At 36.1% G+C, this 24,776-nt stretch overlaps 1 protein-coding gene across 1 annotated transcript in view; it reads left to right on the top strand.

Annotated features, from left to right (window-relative positions):
- The window catches only part of LOC139122041 (neuronal acetylcholine receptor subunit alpha-7-like), a 51,090-nt gene extending 26,773 nt beyond the window's left edge, over window positions 1-24,317 (top strand). Inside the window, exons 4-9 of the mRNA XM_070687405.1 lie at window positions 893-1,002; window positions 9,105-9,358; window positions 10,546-10,740; window positions 18,054-18,140; window positions 18,474-18,583; window positions 19,629-24,317. Coding sequence (XP_070543506.1) covers window positions 893-1,002; window positions 9,105-9,358; window positions 10,546-10,740; window positions 18,054-18,140; window positions 18,474-18,583; window positions 19,629-20,129 — 1,257 coding nt within the window. The 3' untranslated portion in view covers window positions 20,130-24,317. The remainder of the gene's footprint in view (window positions 1-892; window positions 1,003-9,104; window positions 9,359-10,545; window positions 10,741-18,053; window positions 18,141-18,473; window positions 18,584-19,628) is intronic.
- The last annotated feature ends 459 nt before the right edge of the window (window positions 24,318-24,776 follow it).

The following is a 24,776-nucleotide window of genomic DNA, read 5'->3' as shown; positions in this document are numbered from 1 at the left end:
TGGAAAGCTGTCTTGCCTTGTGAATATATTTACATTTATTGTAGGATTTGAATCACGAACTCTTGGTCTTTTAACAGTCTATCACTTACCGGGGATGTCTAATTTGCTGTGGCAAACTGCAGTATGCCTCTTATATCGCTGTCGTACAGGCATTTAATGATTAATACACTGGTATAATGAAATGGGTTTTTAGAATTCTGGACAGCTGCCACCTACCTGCTAAAACAAGGAATTACATTAAGTTCATATAGAGAGTTCTTGTGCTGCATATGCACTTTTCACAGTCAAGCTTCATGTATAAACATGCCAATTACTCTCCCATTACTAATTAAAAGCAAAAACAGTATTTACCCGGTGTCAGAAATTTCAAATTTACTTCTTTGTCACAACGTGGCCGTGAATGACAATCAATACACATTTTTTCTAACTTCCCGATATTGTATACCAAGTGATCAAGTGATTTAAACAACGAATCTATATTAAGAAATAGACTTAGGGTTACGGATAAGATAAGGGTAAGTCCGTATTGTTCTTTGTAATGTATTCTTTCCCGCTTTCAAACGTTTGGAATTATAATTCAAGAGTGGACACCATCTCTCTTGTGGGTCCATGCACATTTTCTAGCATCATTTACATGCACACATGTCTCACGAACTAAAGGTTCCCCATCGCCATTTTATGGGAATAATATGGTCTCTGATGGTTTAACAGTGCACAATATACACCGTTCGGTAACTTTCAATCGTAACATGCTAAATATTGAATGTCACAGGCGTAGGAATGGGTCTGTATAATGAGAATGGAAATTGCAATGAATAAAACTTGATAGTCGCTTAAACAATGCTTTTCTTAATTGTCGTTGTCTCAAAATTGTCCATTCATTTTGTTATAGCATTGGCATGATGCATATCTGGCCTGGAATCCTAGACAGTATGGAAACATCACCTCGATCCGCATACCTTCCGAAATGTTGTGGATCCCTGACATTCTCCTGTACAATAGGTAAGATCACACCCCTCCTCTGACCATGAATGCTAAATATTACAGACTGAGTTTAATATTACAGTTTGTTCACTTCCATCACTCTGTAGACTTTATCATTCTTCAGAAAAATCAAGGCGATTTTTAACTATCACAGTTGTTCTTAATGCACGTCAAATTATTATAGTCTAACACAACTCGTCCAAACGTCCAAACTCTGTGTTGTGATTTGTTAATTTGCGACAACATAGTATGCATAATTTTGACGCTGATACATGCAAAGAGCAAGTTAACAGTCGACAGTTTCCGATATTATTAACCCGTAAACAGTTCGGAAAAACTGTTGACTATAGGGAAGTTTGAAAGTGCCGTCTACGCATGCGCATATTCTAGAATTCGCCAAGAAGATGGCAGTGTCGTCTGCGACTGAAAGTAATGCGACTACCTCCAAGTTTACATTCGTCGATTCTTTGGTGGCTACCATGAGAAACGGTACGACCTTAAACTTCTGTAAGAAAATATTTTCTTCCTATAAAAATGTTAAACATGAAAGCGTCATCGATGTCGTCAATGGCATAGGCTTTAATTTTAGCTCAGTACAGTTTTTTCTTACGTCACCCAACCTTGTGACTCCATCGCGCCAAAAAATCGTGTGACATGTATAAATTAAATCCGCAAACCCCGACAAAGTACGAATAAAATATTGCAGCCCCTTGACTTTTTTTCAATTTCGGGGCGCGTACTGCACACCTGAAGTAGTATACGCCTCGAAAGTGGACGACTTAAACTTTTGATCAAACTTTCCTAAATGAAACTTTTAACCATTCTCCAACCAAATTAGGAATACAAATCAGGGGTCACCGTGCGATATTTTGTACAAGAGAAGTAAACTGCCTAACATTTACCGATACTTGATGCCAACTCTATGGCGAAAACATTAAAGTTTCGAATTTCTAAAAACTAAGACGGTGCAAGTGTTCTTACACCATGACCTCTTAAACGAGCCCCCCACAAGTGGCAGACCATAACACTATTGAAAAATTGAGAGCTCGGTATGTATGTATGTATGTATGTATGTATGTATGTATGTATGTATGTATGTATGTATGTATGTATGTATGTATGTATGTATGTATGTATGTATGTATGTATGTATGTATGTATGTATGTATGTATGTATGTATGTATGTATGTATGTATGTATGTATGTATGTATGTATGTATGTATGTATGTATGTATGTATGTATGTATGTAGGTAGGTAGGTAGGTAGGTAGGTAGGTAGGTAGGTATAGGTAGGCAGGTAGGTAGATACAGTAGATATGTACGCAGGTAGGTAGGTAGTTTGATAGGTAGGTAGGTAGGTAGGAAGGTAGGTAGGTAGGTACCATAAGAAAAAGTGAAAGGTGAGTCTATGCTTTAGTATAGACTATGCCGAGAACCCCTAAACCTGAAGATATCCGAAGTTGCTGTTCAATAAACTTAGATACGTGGTCTATAACGTTTACTATTGTAATGTAGGGTAAGTATTCTGCTTTCAAATCGAAATCGACAAATGAAGGTAAATATCTCGATGCAGACACTACTACCAAGTTTTACCATTAAAGAAATAACAGTGAAAGCAGTGGTTGATTTTTTCATATATCTTTTTGCTTCATGACATGCTCCAGTGCACTTTGTGTCAGCGCATCAAATGATAGGTTTTAGAGGCAATATGATGTAATCTTCGCGCATTTTAATGTCCACTATGTCAACAAAAAAGAGACAGGTCAGCATTTAGGAGAGAAAAACGAAAACCTTGATGGTGAAAGCATGTTCCGAATATCGCCAAGCAATCAAGTGATTGAATTACACCGTCTTTTGTAAAGTATTACCATGCACTGACTTCATATTTTAAATTACTAGTGCTTCTCCTTCTGTCACGATTGTTTTTACCGAGCGAATTTCTCATCGCCGATGAAGCCTGAAACTCAGATAATCGTCGCCTCCACTTTAATAGCGTTCGGAGAATTCACATGAAAATTTCGGTCGATGTTCACCACAAGTATTCTGCTGATATATGTCACAGAAGCATTTATTTTCTCGCGTGAAACGAGATTTTGAATGAGATTTTGACCTGACCATTAGACCCTCAAGAACATAGATCCCAGAGTGTCTATGGCTTGACTCACTTTGAAATATATTGACCTCATACTATGATCCCTAAAAGTCGAGATCTAGATCCAGAAATTGAATCAATTTTGATACTAAAAGTGGCTCACGATTTGTTTGGTAATCAATAAAAGTAGGGTTTTACGTCGATTCGTTCCTTGAAATTAGATACGCTAGTCTCGCACCGTACATTTTCTTGCCAACCGAATGGAAATAAAATGTAGTGGTGATTGTTTGTACGCTTCTTGGTTTCAGGCTAGCGGCAAAGGGGAAATTAAGGATTGCGCTTTTAGTTTTTAGTATCATCAGCATGAATATAGGCAGTGCTATTGGCTGTAGCGATATGCACATGTAATCCATAATACAGGCCAGGAGATATATCAGTTAAATGTCTTTACTCTTTGTCATTGAGTCACTAAGTAATGAGGACCGACTTACCCACCAACCCATTTCGCTTCACCTAATAATAAACTTTACTTATTGGTTGATTTTTTGTCAAGTTTCTGTCGAATCCAATCATTATTTCCAGAATGCATCAGAAATACTAATCTTTAGCAGAAGATTAAGTATTCTTTGAAACTCTTGGATGTCTTATCTGAGGCCCCCTAATGCTAGCATTTGTGGCGATTACCGAGCGCTCAAAATACTGGAGTATCTGTATTTTTAAACTATCATTCACTATTAGAGTGCTATTTCGACGTGAAGACCAGATCCATGGGGAGTACTGCTCCCAAACCGCTGAATCGAGTTAAAGTAATGGTCGACCTCGACATTTTTACACCTAAAGGTCACTGCTACGCATTATAGACATAATTCGTCACAATCAAAAATAAGTAAAAGTTAAATTTAGAGAGAGAAACCTGATACAAGTAAAGTCATTGACGAATTTATTTAATAATGTGTCTAATGAGCGTGATATGAATTGCAAATTGGTCATTCATGAAGACGTTTTACATACACCCGAAGGTTAAATGAAAATTGTCTATAATTTGTAGAGCTTTACAATGCCATCTGTCTGAATTGTTTGAAGTCGAACACTTGACTCATTCGAAGTGATGTAGGTTGTTGAACTGTAAAAGCACCATTCATACGCATGGCAAGGTCGTTGCCCCACACGGACCACGGATGTCTGGCCAAGTATTCGTACTCGCAGAATTCGTAAAAAACGATCGTTCGCGAAATTATATTATGTGTGCTTGTATGATGGTCTACCGTACATCGGGAAATTTAAGTAAAGTAAAAATAGTGATAAACAATGAATAGTTTAAACAAAGTTGGATGAAGCATTTTCTGCTTGCGTCTGTTTTAGCAATCATATTGTATCTTGCGAGAAGACATGTTTCAGTGTCTCGGAATGTGAAAACCATGCAGAGCTATAAGTGGTATGCAATGGATTTTTCTAGGCCTTGATTCAAAGAAATTGAAACTTCAACTGTTTTCACGAAGAGTCCATGTACTCCCTTATTTATGACAGTTTACATGCTGGCACCACTGATTGACAAAGAAAAACGATATTGCACGGAAGGTCAACAAGATTTGGCGAAGGCAAGTGAATGATGAATTTTCACAGATGGTTAGCTACATAAAACAGTACAATGACATGGAAGCGACCCTTAAACAGATGAACGCTATCCCTCTGTTTGTTGTAGAGCAAGTGAAGTGGGTTGGTGGATGGGGTTCAAATTGAGGGTCAATTACCAGGTAAATATTAGACAAATTTATTTGGAGATGTTCTTATCTTTCTTATTTTAGGAATAAAAATGATGTGTAACTGACAGTTTAAGAATTTCGAATTTACAAATAACTTATCATTTAAAGATCACATGCTTATATGAATGAAAAACATATAAACAAAATACATCTTGAATCCACCGGCTTTCCCTTGTTACGCGATGCTAAATAATAGAACATTGCCTATGCTGCATGTTTTCCTTCCAGTCCTAGCTAATAAAGCAATATCAAAACTCCCCTTGGGTATATAAACACAAAGATAATTCTTTTGCCCCTTCGAATGCTCGTTAACAATGTACACCATTCATGTTTATTGAACTAATATGAGTTCTTGAACAAGCACAATTTCAAAGATTAAGTCGACTAGCCAATTTCAGAGATTAAGCTGGCCATGGGACGTGCGTTTCCCTAGCATGCTAAAAGAAATATATCAGTTTTATGCAAATTAGTAACCTGACGTGTTCAAATATGCCGATAAAATATGACGTTGACAATAGGAGTTATCGACAAGTGCAGATCAATATTGCGCAATGAAGGGAATGGAAATCCATGCAACGGCGTTGAAAAACGGTCAGTCAACTTTATTTCACAGCTGTTTGAAAGTTGTCTTGTTCCATGATTTAACTGCCAGACAGCTTCAGATGAAAGTGGATTTTATTGTCTGAGCTGGTGCTTAGTGAGTTCATGTTGGCAGACATGCAGCAACACGTGCACTCTTAATTTATTTCTATCCAATGAGTTTCGACTGTAATAAAGATTTGGTAACAAATTCAAAACTTTCGCCTCCATTTGCTCGTTGATGAGAAGTCCGTGCGTTGATTCAGAATCTAACTAGAAAACCATTATATAATTTGCTGGCTGTTGCCTCCTATATTTAGATTTTTAATGTTTTTCAGGGAATTGTAGGGAAGTCCGTCAATCTTTTCGATTGACTCTAATAAATGAAAGTCCATCGGGACATTGTTTACAACTAAAAATTACACGAGATCGTTTTGATTTCTATTTGCTTCAGAAAGTGTTCCCTACGGGCTTTAAAGTAATGCACGATGTTGCAATGGTAATGACGTCCATTGAATGTTGATGGAGTTTCCACGTCACTTAAGGCATCCCATCCATTTGTAGACCAAAGAAATGACAAGTAAGGATAGTAGGAAGGTTATTTTGGTCGACAAATCATTACCCATATTCCTTAGCCTCTGCGGTACCACTACATAATCAAACTATCTGCATTTAGTTTTAGAGGCAATAAGATAATTTGATGTATTACTTTGTGCTACTTGGGATTAGTTTGGTATCATAAACCGTGGAAGAATTTATTAAGACTTCCATTTCAAAACATGGTTCCCTGCTGCCTACTCTGTCTCAAAAGCAATTCCAAAAAGGGCTAGGGTAACCTAATTACCACGGATCTTTCGAGCGCAATTCTTTATTCGAAGGGACAAAGTATTCTAAACCTATAGCTAAGATGAACTTGAACCCTTAAAAGTGCCACTTTAAGATGAGGTAGAAAATGCTCACTTCTGTAATTGACGGAGATAAAAAGGTCAAGGTATGAGATGACTTCAAAATATTGACGAGTTTTCTGTGTGCTTGAAATGGTAATACATGCATACTGTATGAAATAATCTCACGGTTTTTAGTACGTCTTAATTACAGTTGCTACAGCAAGATAAGTGAACTCAAAGAAGTGAGCTTCAGTGTAATTAGAGATACGTCTGAAATTCGATTAGAGTATAATATTACTAGTATAACCACCAGAGATTGAATAAACAAAGTGTCTACACTAGGGCAGTAGAGCAACAGCACTTTGATCAGTGAAGGGTGGTTTCCTACAGGGGCGCTTCCATTAAAAGATGCAGAGACTGCTACAAATCGATGAATAGAGAGGGCAGTCGAATTCTGTCATATTTGTATACCATCACTTCATCTGCTAACATCGTATTGTTCTGGCATTTTAAACAGTATTCGTGTTTCTCATTATTCTCTGCATTGTACATCTTACCGGCGACACTTCGTCGAAAATTGACGGAAAGGAGATTGTGTTCTAGCAACAGCGTTTCCTGTTCATTTAATTGAAGAATCGTTCCCTTAAGTAGAATACGCCTCGGGGACAGATATTCGGACTTAAACTTTTACAATTCTTTTCTGATCCGCCACTTGTAGGGACTCATTTTAAAGCTCTTGGTGTAAAGAAAAACCTTGCACCGTCTTCGTTTTACGAAAGTTGAAAAATTTATTCTTCCCCATAGAGTTAACACAGGGATGGCGGCCATTTTGAATTTCAAATCTCGGTAAATCTTGGGTAATTTGTTTCTTTAATACCAATATTTGCACGGTGACCTCCGATTTTTATTCTTGATTTTGAAATAGAATGTTTTAAATATTAATCGGGGATAGTTTGAGCAAAAGTTTAAGTCTTTCGGTTTACTTTCGAGGCACATTACTACCTTAAAATTGGCAATCCGATTCAGCTCTTCATGAAGTTAAAAACAAATCTGTTGGAATTCTACCTTTTCTTTCTTACAACAGTTGATTTTTTCTTGCCGTCACTCACTGTGTATACTGCATAATAATGACGTTGAACCATCGGTGCATTTCAATTCAGTGTTATATAAAGCTCCCTACAATGTTACATCATTGGCCACATTACTGGTCCATACCTACCTCCCTGTGTCTTTACAAAGAGCGTGATAATATCAGAAGAGAAAACGTGTTCTTCAGATCACTCAGCGATTAATTTGACATGGCCGTCTGAGCACTACACACATCATCACGTCTCTTATCTTTGAATCTCATATATCTATTTTGTGCAGCTGTTGTTTAAGTAGGTTGCTACAGTGCCAACCGTTACGCCTGATGCACGCAGTCAAGAACAGAATTATGTTGTTTCACCCGAGAGTTAACTGTAATCTTCGGTCCATTTATTTACAGGGACGCCATTTATTTCCTGTACACTTTCATTAGATTTGCAATGACGATGAAAATATCTTGCGGAAATATGAAACGCTTGCTGTCGGCGAGAATTCAGTATTCGTGCATTTTCAAATGCGTTGTTTCCAGATTTTGCTTTCAATAATCGACGTACTGTAACAAATGTAAATGTGTTCCACTCCATGTCATATCAGGGAGGCCTTTAAAATATTTGTTAAGAGTATTATAAATGCGTTTTTGAAAACCGGTTACATATGATTCTGCTCACATAATTTGTCAGCCAACAAATGCCAAAGATAAATTGGCATAGAGGGGTGTTTTCGGTTTTTATAGTCAGCTTGTGTTTACACTATCACATCTTTATTTTTCGTTTAAATAATAAGAACTCAATGGAAACATTTCAAATATTATTATATCTCTTCCCGGGGCCTTTCCGCTGAATCGTATCATTTCGCTAAGTGAACTGAACATTATGAGACGAAATAATTCAATATGCCATTCATTGGTGCAGTGTTTAAAGAACTCAGCACTTTATTGTAGTAAGTCAACCATATGCTACCAATATCATTTAATACAATCACTTAAAGATCTTCCAGTTGACGCAATGTAAAATATCTGACTGGTTGAGAAGGACATCGTGCATTCCACGATGAATTTATAAACTCCAGCAGGCCACGACAAATACTTGGTCTTGGAGACCCCATTTATTCGTCGGGGGTTAAGTTTTTCCATCGATGTACATTGATAAGGTCACGAAAAAGCCTTTAGCGTTCAATGCAGACAGCACTATGTTGTTTCATCGCATCGGAAATCTATATAAATTTCGCTTCGAAGATGCAGAAAGCTTATTACCTCCAAAGGCTATTTCCCATTAGAAATTTATGTCTCGCAATGACATTTCCTACCAGTGCGCCCCGAGTTTGAATAAACAAATCCTAGCCCTATCATTTCAATTTGTGCGATGCGGCTATCGCACTGACTGGATTAAATGAAATCTGCCCAATATGGAGGTTTTCACCAGTTTGATGCCAATTTAAGGCTTCCTCTGGAAGTCAATAGAGCCATTAAATGCACAGAAAGGTGAATTGTCACTCCCGTACTGTTGCTTAACGGATTACATTACATTATATATATGTATGGTTAGAAAGGCCCCTTCTTACATGCTTTTAAATTTTGGATGAAATTGGCATGATCCTGTTTCTTTTCATACAAGAGGGACGCCGAAGCGATCAGTTCGATTCCAAAACGTGAGTCGAATATCAAGTTCTTCTGGTCTAGTAATTGTACTTCGTTCATTTTTACTCTCTTTAGTGCCGACGAGCGGTTTAATGGTATGTTCCCAACTAATGTTCTCATCTCCAATGATGGATTATGTCAATACATTCCGCCTGGAATCGTCAAGAGCACGTGTGAGATTGACATTGAATACTTCCCCTTTGATGAGCAAAGATGCTACATGAAGTTCGGCTCATGGACATTCCATGGCTTCAAAGTGGATCTACAAAAACTGTACGAAGCAGGAGATGTTGAAGGATTTATTCAAAACGGAGAGTGGGATCTGATAGGTGAGCTTGTGTAAGATCGTTACCTTGACAAGGGATTAAAAGTTCTCTATCAAAGCGAGTAAAATGATAGCTACCAATGCGATTGGAACTAATTTGGGAGACTTGGATCTTCATATTGTTAAAAGTTCTTAAAAGTGTTAGATGTCCTATAGGTGAATGTTGTAATATTACAAATTACTCAAAAAAACAAGTGTATAACTTAAAAAAGAAAAGCAGATTAGCTTACATTTGCAGATTAAACAGTCACTACTTCACTATCCAATTATCCCAAATTAGTTCCAATCGTGTTTACCTGACTTGACAAACATCGTAGTGTAACCTTCTCTTTTCCACAACAAAGTTAGACCTTCATGACAGAGGACAAATCGGTCGAAATGAAATTAGGTTTTTTTCCTCACTGTAAGCAGGCCAACATTATCCACGGACACACATATAACGGCGTGATTGAAGTTGGTGAATTGAGAACTAGCTTGTAGAATTATGATCACAAATAATGTTTGGGCGTTTAGGGGAGCTGTTTAACTCAGAAACAATTCTGATCTCCATGATTGAAGCGTAACATGTGCTCCTTAAAAAGTACATGTAACATAGAGATTTTACAACATTTTTAGCTATTATCTTGTTCACGATTATCAAAACAAGTAATAAAAAAAGTAATCTGGAATTTGGAACCTCGTTTCCATTTGATACGTTGATGCATGTCTAAACATAAAGGGGAAGTTGTCTACGTAAATCTATCAACGCGATTGTTATCTATTGATGGAAACTATGGCAACGGTTAGTACTTTTTTCAATTTTGAGATATAATTACTTAATTAAATGTTGACAAAGCCTTTGCGATAACAGTGTTGACATATATGTGGATATTTTTCGGGATAGTTAAAAAAACAATATCATCCATATGTTTTAATTTGCGGAAAACATAGGGCGAGGTGCAAAAATCACATATGGTTGATTGGCATCATTTTCAGTTGAAAGAAGCAAAATCGGAAAGCGCTTGTTGAGTGATTTACAACGCCAGACATTGCAGTGTCATTGATAAATTTAGAATCTTGAAGTGGCAATCACACTTGCGTAGCTGTACACTACGTCAGAGACTATTTGTAGTAATTACCTTCACAACGCACTGATTAATATCGAGATGATGTGAGTTAATGTAAAAAATGATGTCTTATTTATTTTTCTAGGTGTCCCAGCTGTACGCAGTGAATATAAATACCCATGTTGTCCGGAGCCTTATCCGGACATTACGTTTTATGTTCATATTAGGAGAAGAACTCTCTACTACGGATTCAACTTGATTATACCGTGCGCACTCATGACAACCATGGCCATATTTGGTTTCACACTGCCGGCCGATTCAGGAGAAAAGTTGACCCTAGGTATTTAGTTATTAGAATTTTACTAGATTTTCTTCCACTTGTCTTCAGATTTTCAAATTTATCATCATCAAATAGTTCTGTAGATAGCACTACAAATCTCAAATAACATGCTCCTTCACGAAAAGGTCGACATAATTAACTGAAATAAATGGTGTTATCATGAAATTGTAAACAAAAACTCCCAACAATAGGATAATAGTAGTTCCTTGTTACGTCCATTTAGGGAGCGTTCAGTTATTATGGCCGGGGGTGGGCCGGCAAAATCCAGGGGGGGGGGTCACCTTAAATTTGAAAACTGCAAAGGGGGGGGGGGTCATGTATTTTTCAAACAGCTCAGAGGGGGGGGGGTCACTTAATTTTCATAAGTATCCGTCCCGTCAAAAAGCAGTTTCAGTGTTCAGAAATATTGAGGGAGATAAAAATGATTTGTTGCATGATTTCATTCTCTTAGTAAGTTATTCACCTGTAAATCTGAACAAAAGTATAATTATCTGTCACATGAACATCTTGACTTGACAACTCTGAGGCTTGTCTTATTGTAAATCAAGCTCACTGCACTGAAGGCGATGAACAATTCCTATTACTTACATATCAGAGATATAGCAAGTTTTGTCAGGGAAATTATTTAACAGTTACCTGTACTGAGACTACTAGTACCATGAAAAGTTAAATAATACTTTTAGGTGAAATTCCAATATCATAATTGTTGTCCACATCTGAACTTTTAAATACCCTATTTGAATCAAGTACATTTGTATCAATTATCAAACACCTATAAAAGCACAAATTAATTTAGTTTAGCATTGTAAAAAAATTATTCTTAGTTTTCTCATAGACTCCAATGTATAGTGAATCAACATTTCGGTGAAATTCCAAAATCCAATTTCTTGCACACATATCAACCTTTAACCATCCTAGGCTAACTGAGTACTTTAAAATGAATTATCAAATGTCTATAAATACACAGATTTTGATAGTTTTGTATTGGAAAAAAATTATTCATTTTCCTTATAGACTCCCATGTACAGTGAATCTACATTTTGGTATAATTCCAAAATCCAATTTCTGGCGAACACATCCATTTGTTACCACCCTAATCTAATCAAGTACATTGATATCAATTATCAAGAGTACATAAATACAAGGGTTTACCTATTTTTGTATTGGAAAAAAATTATTAATACTTTCCTCATAGACTCCCACACTGTAAAGTTAAGTGTTCAAGGATAGAACACCAATTAAACGCCTTTTTGAACGCTTCCAGACGTTCAGAAATTTAACACTACGTGTTCAACCAACGTTCAATTTTTGAACACACGTGTGCAGATTTTGAACGCTACGTGTTCATAAGACATATATGGAACACCATGGTGTTCCATATCTGAACACACGTTGCACAGGAAATGTGTTCAAAAAATTGAACGCTTTTACGCGTTCAAAGGGCTGTAACACTTTTTGAACGCATGGACGCCGTTCAACGATAAGTGTGTTAAAGGCTAGAACACATGATGCGCGCTTGTTGAACACCTTTAATTTTGGGCGTTCACGGTATGTTCAAGCCTTGAAATAACATTACAGACCATTGATTTCCTGTAAAATTATTTTATTCTAAAAATACACGAAACATTTCTAGAGTAAAATACAATAATTTACTGTAAAATGGGTAAATAAACATTGCAACTTTGTATGTAAAGTTTGTCAGAGGAAAAAACCAACAGTGTTAACACCTTCCTATCAAAAACATAAGCAATAAAAATCACCATATTGTGGATTACGTTTTATGTTCATACTTGTTTAAAACGTACAAAAATCATCTGAAAAAGCTCAAAATTTGGCACACTTCTTGTCTTGAAAAGACGTATATGTATGAAATGCATACTCCATTTTTGTAAGATGGTTTCTTAAAGACATTTCCTCCTATATGGACAATAGTAAATTTTGAAGAAAAAAGAAGTTAGTCAAGGCTTCTCTGGTGCACATGGCATATAGTTGTCCACACTAAAGTAAACACAACATGTCAAGTTGTCAAAGTGTCACAGTAAGACACAACATGCAGAAAGTGGGGGAAGTGGGTCCTTGGCAGGGTAAAACCTATTTCCTTGTCCAACAAAGTCCTTCATAAAAAAAAGGTTAGTTTGTTTGTAATATCTTTAAATAAACCCTGAAATAAATGGGTGACATTTCAAAAATATACCTCTCAGAAATTTAAAACATATTCGTAAAAACCTTTCAAATTCTGGTGTACCCTGCTATTAATTTTTATACAATTTTGTTTTACTAAAAATGGTAAAAATCACCCTTAAAATGAAAAAATGAACATTTCATCATAACTTGAATATATCACATTTTGGTAATTCCCAATGTCTTAAAAATGTCTGAAATGTCTTTAATGCCAAAAAAAAAAAGTTGCAAATTTCTGCATAATTTTAACAATCTGAAAAAGACTACCAGTAGAGAGATCTATGTCCTAAATATCAAAGCTGTTCGATTAGCAGTTTTGAAAAAGATTTTTTAAAGATTGTTTGACCAAAAATGACAAAAATTGCCATGAAATATAAAAATTTGAATATTTCATCACAACTAGCACAAATTTGACGATGGTCATTTTTAGGGACATGTTTACAAAATATTGAAGACGTCAGTAAAAGAGAAGAAGATTTTTTCCAAAAAATAGCAAAATTAGCCTCAAAAATATAAATTTGCATATTTCATCATAATTTGAACATATCTGATTAGGTAATCCCTTGGGGACCAGTAATCCAAATATTAAAGGATTCGTACAGGCTGTTTAAAAACCTTTGGAAGTACAAATTTGAGGACAATGCTACACATCCACCTATTTAGCTGACAGCAAAGCTAAAAACCAGTTGCTAAGTACAAGAGACGTGTTGAGCTACAATACAAAATAATTTACGGTTTGGTAGCAGGCTATGATCAACTAAATGTTACAAGGGCATAAGCTTTCAAAGTACGTGAAGTCTCCTTCATCAGATGCAAGGGGGGGGGGATGAAAAATTGAAGCAGAAAGTGACAGAAAATTCAGAGTGAAAATTTCAGAAAAATCAGTAATTCAGAGTGGACATTTTTACTCTGAATGGTCTGTCGCTTTCACATCCATTCAAGGCTGAATTTTTTTATGTAAAAACATTTTGTCATATTGTCTTGAAAGCTGCCTGCAAATACAAAGATGTCAGATGGTGTTCAAATGGATGAGACTGAGTGTACAGATGACTTTCATAAATGCATGTATGGATTTTCATGTACACATTTTGAAAGAGCTAACAATAAATATCAGCTTTAATTTAAATAAGGGAGACTACACGTCTGTGAAAGCTTATTCCCCAGCAACATTTAGTTGATCATAGCATGCTACCAAAGCTTAGATTAATTCAGAATAAAAATACAGAAATTTATCAAAATTCAGTTACTGACCCTTGGAAGTTTAAATCTACATTAGAGATGAGCTGAGTTTCTCAAGCTTGTTTCCAGACAGCTACCTGTACACTCATCTTCTTCGTTATCTGTACCACCAGCTTCTATAACAACTCTTAGATTATCAGTTAAATCCAACTTTTTACATCCTGAAAAAATGCAACAATAGGTAATATGGCGAGATGAAACTTTAAATGAAAGACAAGGGGCTGATTATTATAAGGAAAAGTGGAGACTTTCATATATATTTGCTGCTTCTTGTGATCAATTGATTAAAATTAAAAAGCCAAACTCTCATATGCTGAAACAATACATTGTATACTCTACGATGTTTAACTGATGTTTTAAATGCGATTGTGTTTACTAAAAGACATATGTTAGTTGTGATTACGCAGCGGTACTATGCAAAACGAACGTAAAGTTGGCGTCATCCTCATCCTCATCCTCATCCTCAGGTGACCTTTCTAGCTGACGCTGAAATGACGCTACTCAGCATCAGCTTCAGCGTCGTATCCAAAGATTGCGGAAGTTACGCTACCCGATGACGGATAAATGATAAAATTCGGCCATTACTTAAGAAAATAACAACTCCATTCTTTCTCAACTTCTTTTGAATCCTAAAACTGGTTCGCAGGTAATATTCTATCGTTAGAATATCTCATATGGACTAGTTTTTGGAAATTTCGTAATTTTCAGTCCATAGCTCCGCGGATGTGTTTGTTGGTATCCTCTGAACTCTTGCGTTAAGATTTTCCAAAATTTGGTGCAAAAAAATTTATACATGGTCCGAAATGTGTAAAACTCGCCACCATGAGAGGCGATATGAAAGCCCTAATTATTCAGAGGACATATAAAACAATTAACTTGTATAACTATGACTTGAGGCCTGAAAAGTCAATGTATTAAACATAAAACCTTTGAACTTTAAGGAAATTAAGGCTCAGAATGTTGCGTTAAAACTACAACGTGAGAAACGGATATTGAGAGGAGAGGTAACTAAATATTATGAAATGCAAATCCCACTGTGTTTTAATTAACATTTACAGTGATATGAAACTTGGAGCACATTTTTAAAGTCGTTTTTACACTTATCATTCCATCAGACGCATTCGGGAATAATCAGATCTGACGCCGGTGGAGCTGACGCTGTAGCGTCATCCTCATCCTCATTTTCACGTGACCTCTGAGGCTGAGGATGAGGATGAGTATGACGCCAACTTTATGCTCGTCTATGCAAGGCGTATCGATCGCGCTCAGGTCAAGGGTTATCACTACAGTTGTATTGTGATGACCCTTGACCCGAGTGAGATCGATCGATACGCCATGGCCAAAAGTACCACTGCGTAGTCACAGCTAGTTGTTGGTATAGCAGCCACTGAAAGAAAAAAGGTTTTTTCTCACGTATTTGAGCTATTCCAAAGTAGTACAAAAATAATTTCAAAGGATAATAATACAGATGCTTCAAACTTCAACACCGTTTACTATTTTGGAGAGGAAACTTACCCTTTCTGGTCTTGCTTCCGCACGATCACGACTTCAGGGTGCGCTTACAAGAAAAATGTCGCAACTTCCGTTTTGATGCATCATGGGATAGGAAAGACACCAAACTTGAACACTAAGTGTTAAGAAGTAGAACGCCCCTTGCACGCCGATGTTAAAATTAAAACGTTCATGGTGGTTTTCTGATTTTCTTTTCTAATTTTTAAACTTTCAACCCGTAATAAACGTGTAAAATTATTTTGTATACTTCCTTTTTTAGAAAAAACATGCTTTCAGCAATTGTAGGCCGGAAATATTTTTCACTTAGTGTGAAATTCGTTACACCAAAATCCGTGTACTTTTGCCGGACAGTGAAGCAATAGTAAATTTAATATAGCCATTGTAAAGGAAAAAAACACAAAAGACTGTTAATTGTTTCACAGTATTGTAAAATTTCTGTGATGCTGAGTTTTTGAACACTTGAAGGAGATCGTTGTTAACACATAGTGTTCAGGTTTAGAACATCATTGTTAATATTATGAACACTAGTGTTAACAATATGAACACTAGCCGTTCAAATTTGAACACCGACATGTACATTTTGAACGCGTAAAGACGCGTCTAGCGTCCGCTATTTTTACAGTGCATATATAGTGGATGAACATTTTCAGTGAAGTTCTATAATCAGATTTATTATACACATAATATGCACCTTTAACCATCATATTCTAATCAAGTAAAATTATGTTAATTATTGAACATCTGTATATGCACAAGTATACCAAGTTTTTCATTGGAAAAAAATTATTCACAATTTTATCATTGACTCCCATGTATAGTGGATGAACATTTTTGGTGAAATTCTAAGGTCAAACTTTTTGTCCATATGCCAGTTGTAACAACCCTATTTCATTTAAGTACATTTATGTAAATTATCAAACATCTATAAATGCATACTTTAGGTATAGTTTTGCATTGAAAAAGTATTACATAGATTTCTCATACATGTATGAGAAAATACATGTATACCATGTATGGTGAATCAACATTATCAACAGCTGATTTTTAATTAAATCCAAATATCAAAATTTTGTACACACACGCTTGCGCAAAAATATTGCGATCCACCAGTAATTTCTGTCCAAACCCCTTTGAGGGGTTACAGCAAGTCAGAAGGGGAAATCTGAGAATTAACACCTTTTGAGTTTTGTAAGGAAGGTCATTTGAAAAAATCTAAGCTCTTTTTGGGGGATTCTATTGCTCCGTACCCCGAGATGTTTGTGTGTGCAGCTTTACTCAAGCAATGTGGGGGGGGGGGGGGGGTGTCATGAAATTTTTGTCATCTTGAAAGGGGGGGTCATCAATTTTTTGGTACAATGGGTAGGGGGGGGGGTTCACTTATTTTGACTGATGCGCAGGAAGAATTTGCCGGCCCAACCCCGGCCATAATAACTGAACGCTCACTTATACCCTTACAATCCGTATGACATTGTAATCAATGACCGATGAAAGCCATCGATTTATCTACGGCACAAGTCTTCAGCCTTGCCATTTATACACCACTGTTTATATTTATTGCATCATAGTTTCTGAAACAACAACAACGACAACAACTGCAACAACAACAACAAATGTGTCAAATACAGGAGTGATATTATTTTGTGATAAACTTTCTAATATAAGACCTAAATTGTATAATATGATTCAACACACAATGAAGTTATCATAGAAGACAAACACAAGACAGCACTCGGTTAGCGAAGAATTATTGAAGTGTAAGCTATACTGTAGCTCAATTGCTATGACAGTGTGTCGAGTTTGGTTTAACAAGAGTGCAAAACACTTTGTATTTTGTCAACATCATTTTGAGGTAGACATCTATTATAAATAGGAAAGTCGTATGTTCATGTATGAAAAATTATGCACTTTGCCATTGCTAATTTTAGTATATACGACAACCATTGACTCGCCGCTGCTGCTGGTGTCACGTAGATCGTGATTTAAATGAAATATTGAATCAAATTTAATATTAGGGGAGAGCGATTTCACGTTAAAGCAACTAATTTCACTCAGATGCAAGTTAACATGAAAATCTGATAACACCATTTCGACAGGAAACGCTGACACGATATTTCTTCGTCATTATACACCGTAATACAAAAAGTCCACATTTGTTTGGAATTTGGCAATAGAAATAGTATATTGCCGGCATGTATATGATAAATGCAAACAAAGGCAGTTAATATAGGCAGTAATTTGATATGATCGGTAATCATAAATTAAAACCAGACAGGAAGAATCAGTTGACATTTTTTATGAATCGACTGCTGTCCATATATTAAAATTAATATTTCATCCCTTTAGGCATTTTGTTATAAATTGCATATATTATTATATTTTAGGTATTACAATTTTACTCTCGATGACTGTGTTTTTGTTGTTGATAGCCGAGACAATGCCTCCGACCTCAGAAGTTGTCCCACTTGTTGGTAAGTGAAAGATGTTAAACATTTACATTTTAATTACACGGAACAAGCGTGCATGAATCACCAAATCGTGAAAGACGCACTTTGGAAGTGTTGCTTTGCAGTGAGTGTGTTAGAGGGCGCTGGATAAAAACTATATAGGCGCGACATTTTACGACATACAAAACATAATAGACATTTCTCATGTAATTATCACGTATGACCAGTCTTTGTGGCGTCATAGCAAAGATCAAGAGGGTACTGGTAATATTTTTTAAATGTATAAACAATAAAGCATAAAGCAAGATTTTTTTTTCACAATGATGTTGGAACTGTATTGCTTATTTTCAATTTCAGCAAAATATTACGGCTGTGCTATGATTATTGTCGGTATGTCTGTCCTCTTTACAATCATCGGTCTAAATTTCCATTTTCGTCACCCGGATAGCTCTGGAATGTCGCCCATTGTGAGTATGCTATACTCTTTCCCTCAATTTAGTTGTCTTGACATTTCCATTCCCAGACAAGTCAATTAGTCCACAGTTACTCTAAGCTATATCCATACGCCAACACTTATTTCTACCGCCAAAAATGGCCGCTGTGCCTATGTATTTTGCTAACTTGATCAAGAGATATTGCACCGTTTTATTTGATACAAACACAAATTACCTACCAAAGCTTACCTACAAAGAGTTTATTGCGTGATTAAATTTACCCAACCCTCGTACGTTTATGTTAAAGTATATCGAAAACGTGACAAGAAACGACATTTCATACATCTGTTGGAACTCCATCAAATCGCCAAGGACAAATTACAATGTGGTAAACCAACCAGTTACAGAAAACGTTGCCCTCACCGATTCACTGTACTATTAAGCATCTCAGATCCAAGCGCTTGAACCAACCACTTCATCAAATATTTCTTGGTGTGTAAAAGAAATATTATCACTTGAAACGCCTACTTATCAGATCATTACAAATTATTAAATATTATTTAACACCATTGGAACTAATTTGGGAGATAAGAAGGATCTTTAAATTGTTCAAATTTATCACAAGTGTTAGGTGCTGTATAGCTGAAAGTTGCAATATTATTACAAATTACCCATTGAAACTTAAGTGACTTGAAAAAAAAAAGAAAAAAGAAAAAAAAAGGAAATTGATGGGCTTAATTTGCTGATTAAACCAATATTATTCCAATATCCTATTCTCACAAATTAGTTCCAATCGTGTTATTTCTAAAAATATTATAAATACAAGGATGTTACAGGACGGGCTCCTCGCAGTCAGTGGTTCATTTTTAGAAAACTGGATGTACCTACAAGTCCACCCTTGCGGAGACAGCGTGTGTACTTTGGTTGTTATCGCATGTTGACTGTAACACATTTAGAGTTAAATTACAGTAGACGGATCACACGGTCAGGCTATATCATAAAATGTTATAAAATCTCAAGAAATCTAACCCTGTCAGAAAAGTAAATTACTCATGAATTCTGTGCATTTTATTTCCAGACAAGGTCAATCTTCTTAGACTGGCTGCCATGGCTTCTTAGAATGCGTCGCTATGGCAACACGTCAAACGGCAGCAAGAGAAGGCGATCGGGGAAGTACGAGGCTTACGATCCTGTGAAAAGCATAGATTTGGAAATGAGCGAATTCATTGCGCCCCCTTGCGTCGAGAAGACCGAGAAAAATATGTACAAGAGGTACAGGAGGAGCAGTCAGCACAAAGATGACACGAAACCAATAGTGACGAAAGAGACGATTTGTAATGGCCACTCAACGATCGTGAAATCTCGGAATACGGACGCTATATTAAAAGAATTAAAATTTATTGCCGACCATTTGCGAAAGGAAGAGGAGAATTCCGCTGCATTGTCGGATTGGAAATATGCATGTTTGGTCATGGACAGACTTTGTCTTTATTTGTTTCTATTATTTACAACGGTCAGCTCGTTTGTCATTATCTTTGCTGCCCCTAATGCAAGAGAAGATATCGCTTCCGGATTCTGATTTAAGATTCATTCTTATTCAGATATTCAGAATAACTTAAAGGAGACTCGACGGACGAGTAAGTTGCTACGTCTTTCTTAGCGGGATCAATTCAAACTTTTCCATGGTGCAAAAATTGAGACAACCAAAAGTTACTTGATGCACCACTTATATCCAGAATCGCGCGAATTGAATTTAAATGAACTATAAGTATGTAGCTTCTGCCACAGCTGAATTGATCTCTTCGTACCGACCAACCAGCAAGCTGAATTGAATTCTAACTGGAGAGAAATCGTCACCAAATCATGCTCAGATTGTAATCCTCTTCCAAATGTACAAAATGGATCATACTCACCGATCGGGTATGACTGGCAAATCAAGAACCTTGTAGACATGGAATTTGTCTCAACTTTCGGTACTAGTTGGTATTATTCCCGGCAAGTGATTATACGGCATACAGAAACGAATTTTCGATCGTGTTTTTTGACATTGACTATCCATTCCCTGGCGGGAGCCGCATTGCACATTTATTGATTATGTGAAAAATGAGTCGATTCGAGACAATTGCAACGGAATATTGCAGAATTTCTACTAGTAGTTATGTACTTTCGAGTAAAGATTTCCGTCAGCGACTCAATATGCTCTCTTGTCAGGTACTTACAAAGTGCAGTCTGTGGAGGAAAGTCATAGACAATTTTAAACCGACACTACTCCGCCGTTCACCGCTTCCACATTCCCCGGGGCAACTCGTCAGTTAGTATTGCGTACTTGATGCGATAATGCGTAACAACATAACGACTTCTCATCGATTTCGACTGGGATAGAGGTACCATAAACATTTTAATTGGAGCGATATTGGAATGTGTCGAAAGATTCAACGAATGCTACAAATGATTGTTAAACGTTGCCCTTGGATAACATGTGTCACCAGATATATTATTGATTTCCATTTGTGATGAAAGTTTCCATTTTAATTTATCCCAATTAATTTAAGGCTCTTACACGGATTGTGTGATAACTGTCTATTTGGTGGTGCTGAGAACTCCATGGCCAAACAAGTTGATATCGTCTCGTACTCTTGTACAGACAAACATAGCGAAGGCTTTCATATCGTGCTTGTTTGAGTATGCACTGCTCACAGTACTAGTTTCACTGCGCTCAAGCGCTATCCCATAATATCCATACAGGAGAATGTGTATGACGTGAAGACCTGCTAGTATCAATCGCATTCTCCTTTGATTAAATGGTCATGCTAAGTAATGCTCATTTTGTCTGCTTAATAGAGTGCGCCCCAGGACAGATATTCAGACTCTCAAACTTTCACAATGCTTTTTGGTTTACCAGTAGTTAGGGCTTATTTTGAAATTAATGAAGTGAGTAAAGTTTTCACTGGATTATTTTTTGTGAAAATCGAAAAATGGTATTTTTACGCTTAGAGTGAACACAGGTATGGCGGCCTTTTTGAATTTCATAAGTAGGTGCACGTGGATTTGTTTCTGTAGTACCGATTTTGATTTCGAAATACAATTCTTTAAAGTTTCCTGAGAAAAAAATGGGCAAAAGTTTAAGTCTTTCAATTCCAAGGTGCGAACAATCTTAAACAGTACATCCAATTGAACTATCGAACATGGTATAACAAGCACTATACTAAAAGTAAATGTGTGTTTGTACTCATAAAGGCCTACTAAATTTCAATCACTTCCAATTACTAACAGCGGACTATAAAAAAGCATTTACCACTGTGATCAGATGTGATAAGTTTTTGATGATGTTCCATAGGAATAGGGTTATTGTGTGACTTTGACTAATTTTGTCATTACGTTTGCACATTTATATCCGTATATAAGATACGGCTAGTTTTCAATCGGGTTCGAACCCACAACATACGGCATCAGTCGCCTAGCGGAGAGGCCACAGAGAGAACCGCTCGGCTAAATCTCCACTCCCAAAAAAGAGTGGTTCAATAGCCGGCTAAGTTGTTACATTTTTCTGACTGAGACCGCTCCACACGTTGTAGAGTTCGTGAAGCACTCGACAAAATATAAACCAGTTAGTTTTTTAAAGATGTCCCACTAGTTCTTTACGTGTTCATTCCAAGACGGTTAATTTTCGTCACAGGCTGCTTTTAAATTCGTAACATTCAAACTAATGAAAATTTACACGGATGAAATATTTAATTCAACCGTAATTCCGCATAAGAAAGTGTGGTTTTGTTGCTGTTGTCATTCTATTATTCTTGAGGAAAGAAGGTTCCGGTTAATTTATAGATGAAATAACGTTCCACATAAAAAGTGAGTATTTTACAACTCATCGTTGTCTTTACGAAGCGAGTGAAGTTTTATAAAGTGACAATCTAAAATAGGGAAATATATTTTACCATACTGCCTGTAGCAAACTAAAACTTTTGGCACTTTTTAATGTTATTTTGTAGGTTCTAAATCTGCAAACTAAACAACAATATGAAACAAACTTGAGAATACCAGTCCAATGATCATCCCATAGATCTGAAACACTCTTCATACACTTCAAGAATGTGTCACTTTATCACTCAGTTCAATCCGGGCAATCGCTATTGGTATACTCTTTTAGGAAAATCAGTTTTTCAGAATAAGTGGAGTTTTAAAGAATTGAAGTCGCACAGAGTAGAACACAAAGACAGCTTGGCAAGGTCAGTGTCCGTCAGTCGACATCGTCCTTCCGTACTATTTATAACGCTTTTTCTTTAATCTTATCGGAAACAGTATAATTTGCTGCTCTCACTACCTGTATAATCCTAAGTATTTTACCAATAGGGTCAAGAATATTACAGTTTTCAGTGATCACTAACGGGCACAATATCTGATAACAGACCTAGAATTTCATATTCCCCCACCATGGCGCTTTATTTCTCCCATTACTAAATGTATGTCCTATGTGTATTGCTTGACACCCATCCAACAAAAATCTTTAAATTTTGACTGATGTAAAGACAATTCCACAACGACAGTTTCAGGGTTACGTCGAGACATATAGATGTTATTTGTATAAAAAAGTAAATCCAAAATTATCATTTAACTTTTATCATTTATATGAACAGTACCTTGTTAAAAGTCATCAATTGATATTATCATTGATATCCATCGCTAATTAAACGCTGCTCATCATAAGGTTACAATATGATAAAGTTATGAACATAGTTTTTTTCACATTATATCTTTTGATATATGATTATGCATCATTACAGGCTTCATCCTTTTATGATAAATTAAGTGAGCTACCAGTGTATGGGACTACTTCAATATATCTCGTTAGATAATTATAATCATTTAGTTCGAGGTCGCAATGTCGGTTACATTAAGCATTATGACGTAATCAGTTCGGAATTAATTTTATCTCTATCATGTACATTTCTGGTTGTACATGTAAAGATGATTATACCTAACTTGCATTTTGTGTACAACAATACGCAATACATACTGTAACAGTATATGCACTGTATACATAAAATCTACCTTCTTACTGATTTTGTGCAAATAGGAAAGAAGAAGACAATTTTCACTTGATATTGATCCATATGTTCCAAAACTTAAACAACTTAACCCTCTGTGTAAGTTCATTAATATCAGGAATTTTCTCACAGCATTGAGTTCAGCTTTGTGCATCATGGTTGATTGGTTCATTACTCATGCGTCAATTCTGTAAACACTGTTCCTCTGACTATTTACTTTGGTCTAGTTCCTTCAATTTTTCATTGCCTTTGGACATCTCGACTTGTTTTCGCCAACGATAAACTTAAAGGAGCAGGTCTTTTATAATCTTTATCTCTTAATAAATTGATTAAATAGAGCTTTCAAGAAACATAAAGAACTTACATCATGTAAATAAACATTGTCAACACGCACTAATGCGAGAACAAGGGATCTAGAACTATCGCTTTGATAGAAGTCTATCTAGCATTCTATCAAATATTTTTACTTTACTGTGCCAGTCCATGTCTACACAAGTTGTTTACCTAACTCGGCAACATATAGAGTGAGAAGATTTAGGTATCTTGAAAATTGATAGTTCAATTTAAGAAATGTTTATTTTCTGGTAGATTTCACGATGTCACAAGTAGATCATAATATTACGGAATTATTTCTTTTGGTGTAATTATCCTTCTTTCTGAAGAATAACATTTCGTTTACATTGTAATCGATAATGGCAATAAAATGCGTTTATTCTTTTCAATTGTATTGCTTCATGAATATTCATTTGACTGTTATCATATGCAAATGAAGCCCAGGTGGTACAGCCCTGCGAATGTTACGTGACCTTGATGAACGCGGAATTAGATTCTCTTTCAGGTAAGTTGAGAACAAAATTGAAATCTGGTACACGTAAACGTAGTATTAGATTTACGCAGAAAAGTCAACATCAGTTCGGTCGTTAATAAGGTGAAATACGTAATAAACGAGTAGAACAGCACATGATTTTGACACATATGCACAATGGAGTTTCCATTCACGGGATTACAAAACAGATCTCAGTGATGTCATTTGGAACATCTTACTTTTAGGCTTAACATCTTTCGCGGGTTAATTTTATTCGAATAATTAACTCCTGCGGCTTTGGCAAAATCACATTTGTTTCTTATTTCACAGAGAGATTAAATCATTATGTCAATGTTGCACAAACGTAAAAATGGAT

The sequence above is a fragment of the Ptychodera flava genome, chromosome 21 (assembly GCF_041260155.1).
Source record: "Ptychodera flava strain L36383 chromosome 21, AS_Pfla_20210202, whole genome shotgun sequence".
NCBI lineage: Eukaryota > Metazoa > Hemichordata > Enteropneusta > Ptychoderidae > Ptychodera > Ptychodera flava.
The sequence above is the reverse complement of the archived record's forward strand: the minus strand, read 5'-3'. Positions and strand labels throughout refer to the sequence as shown.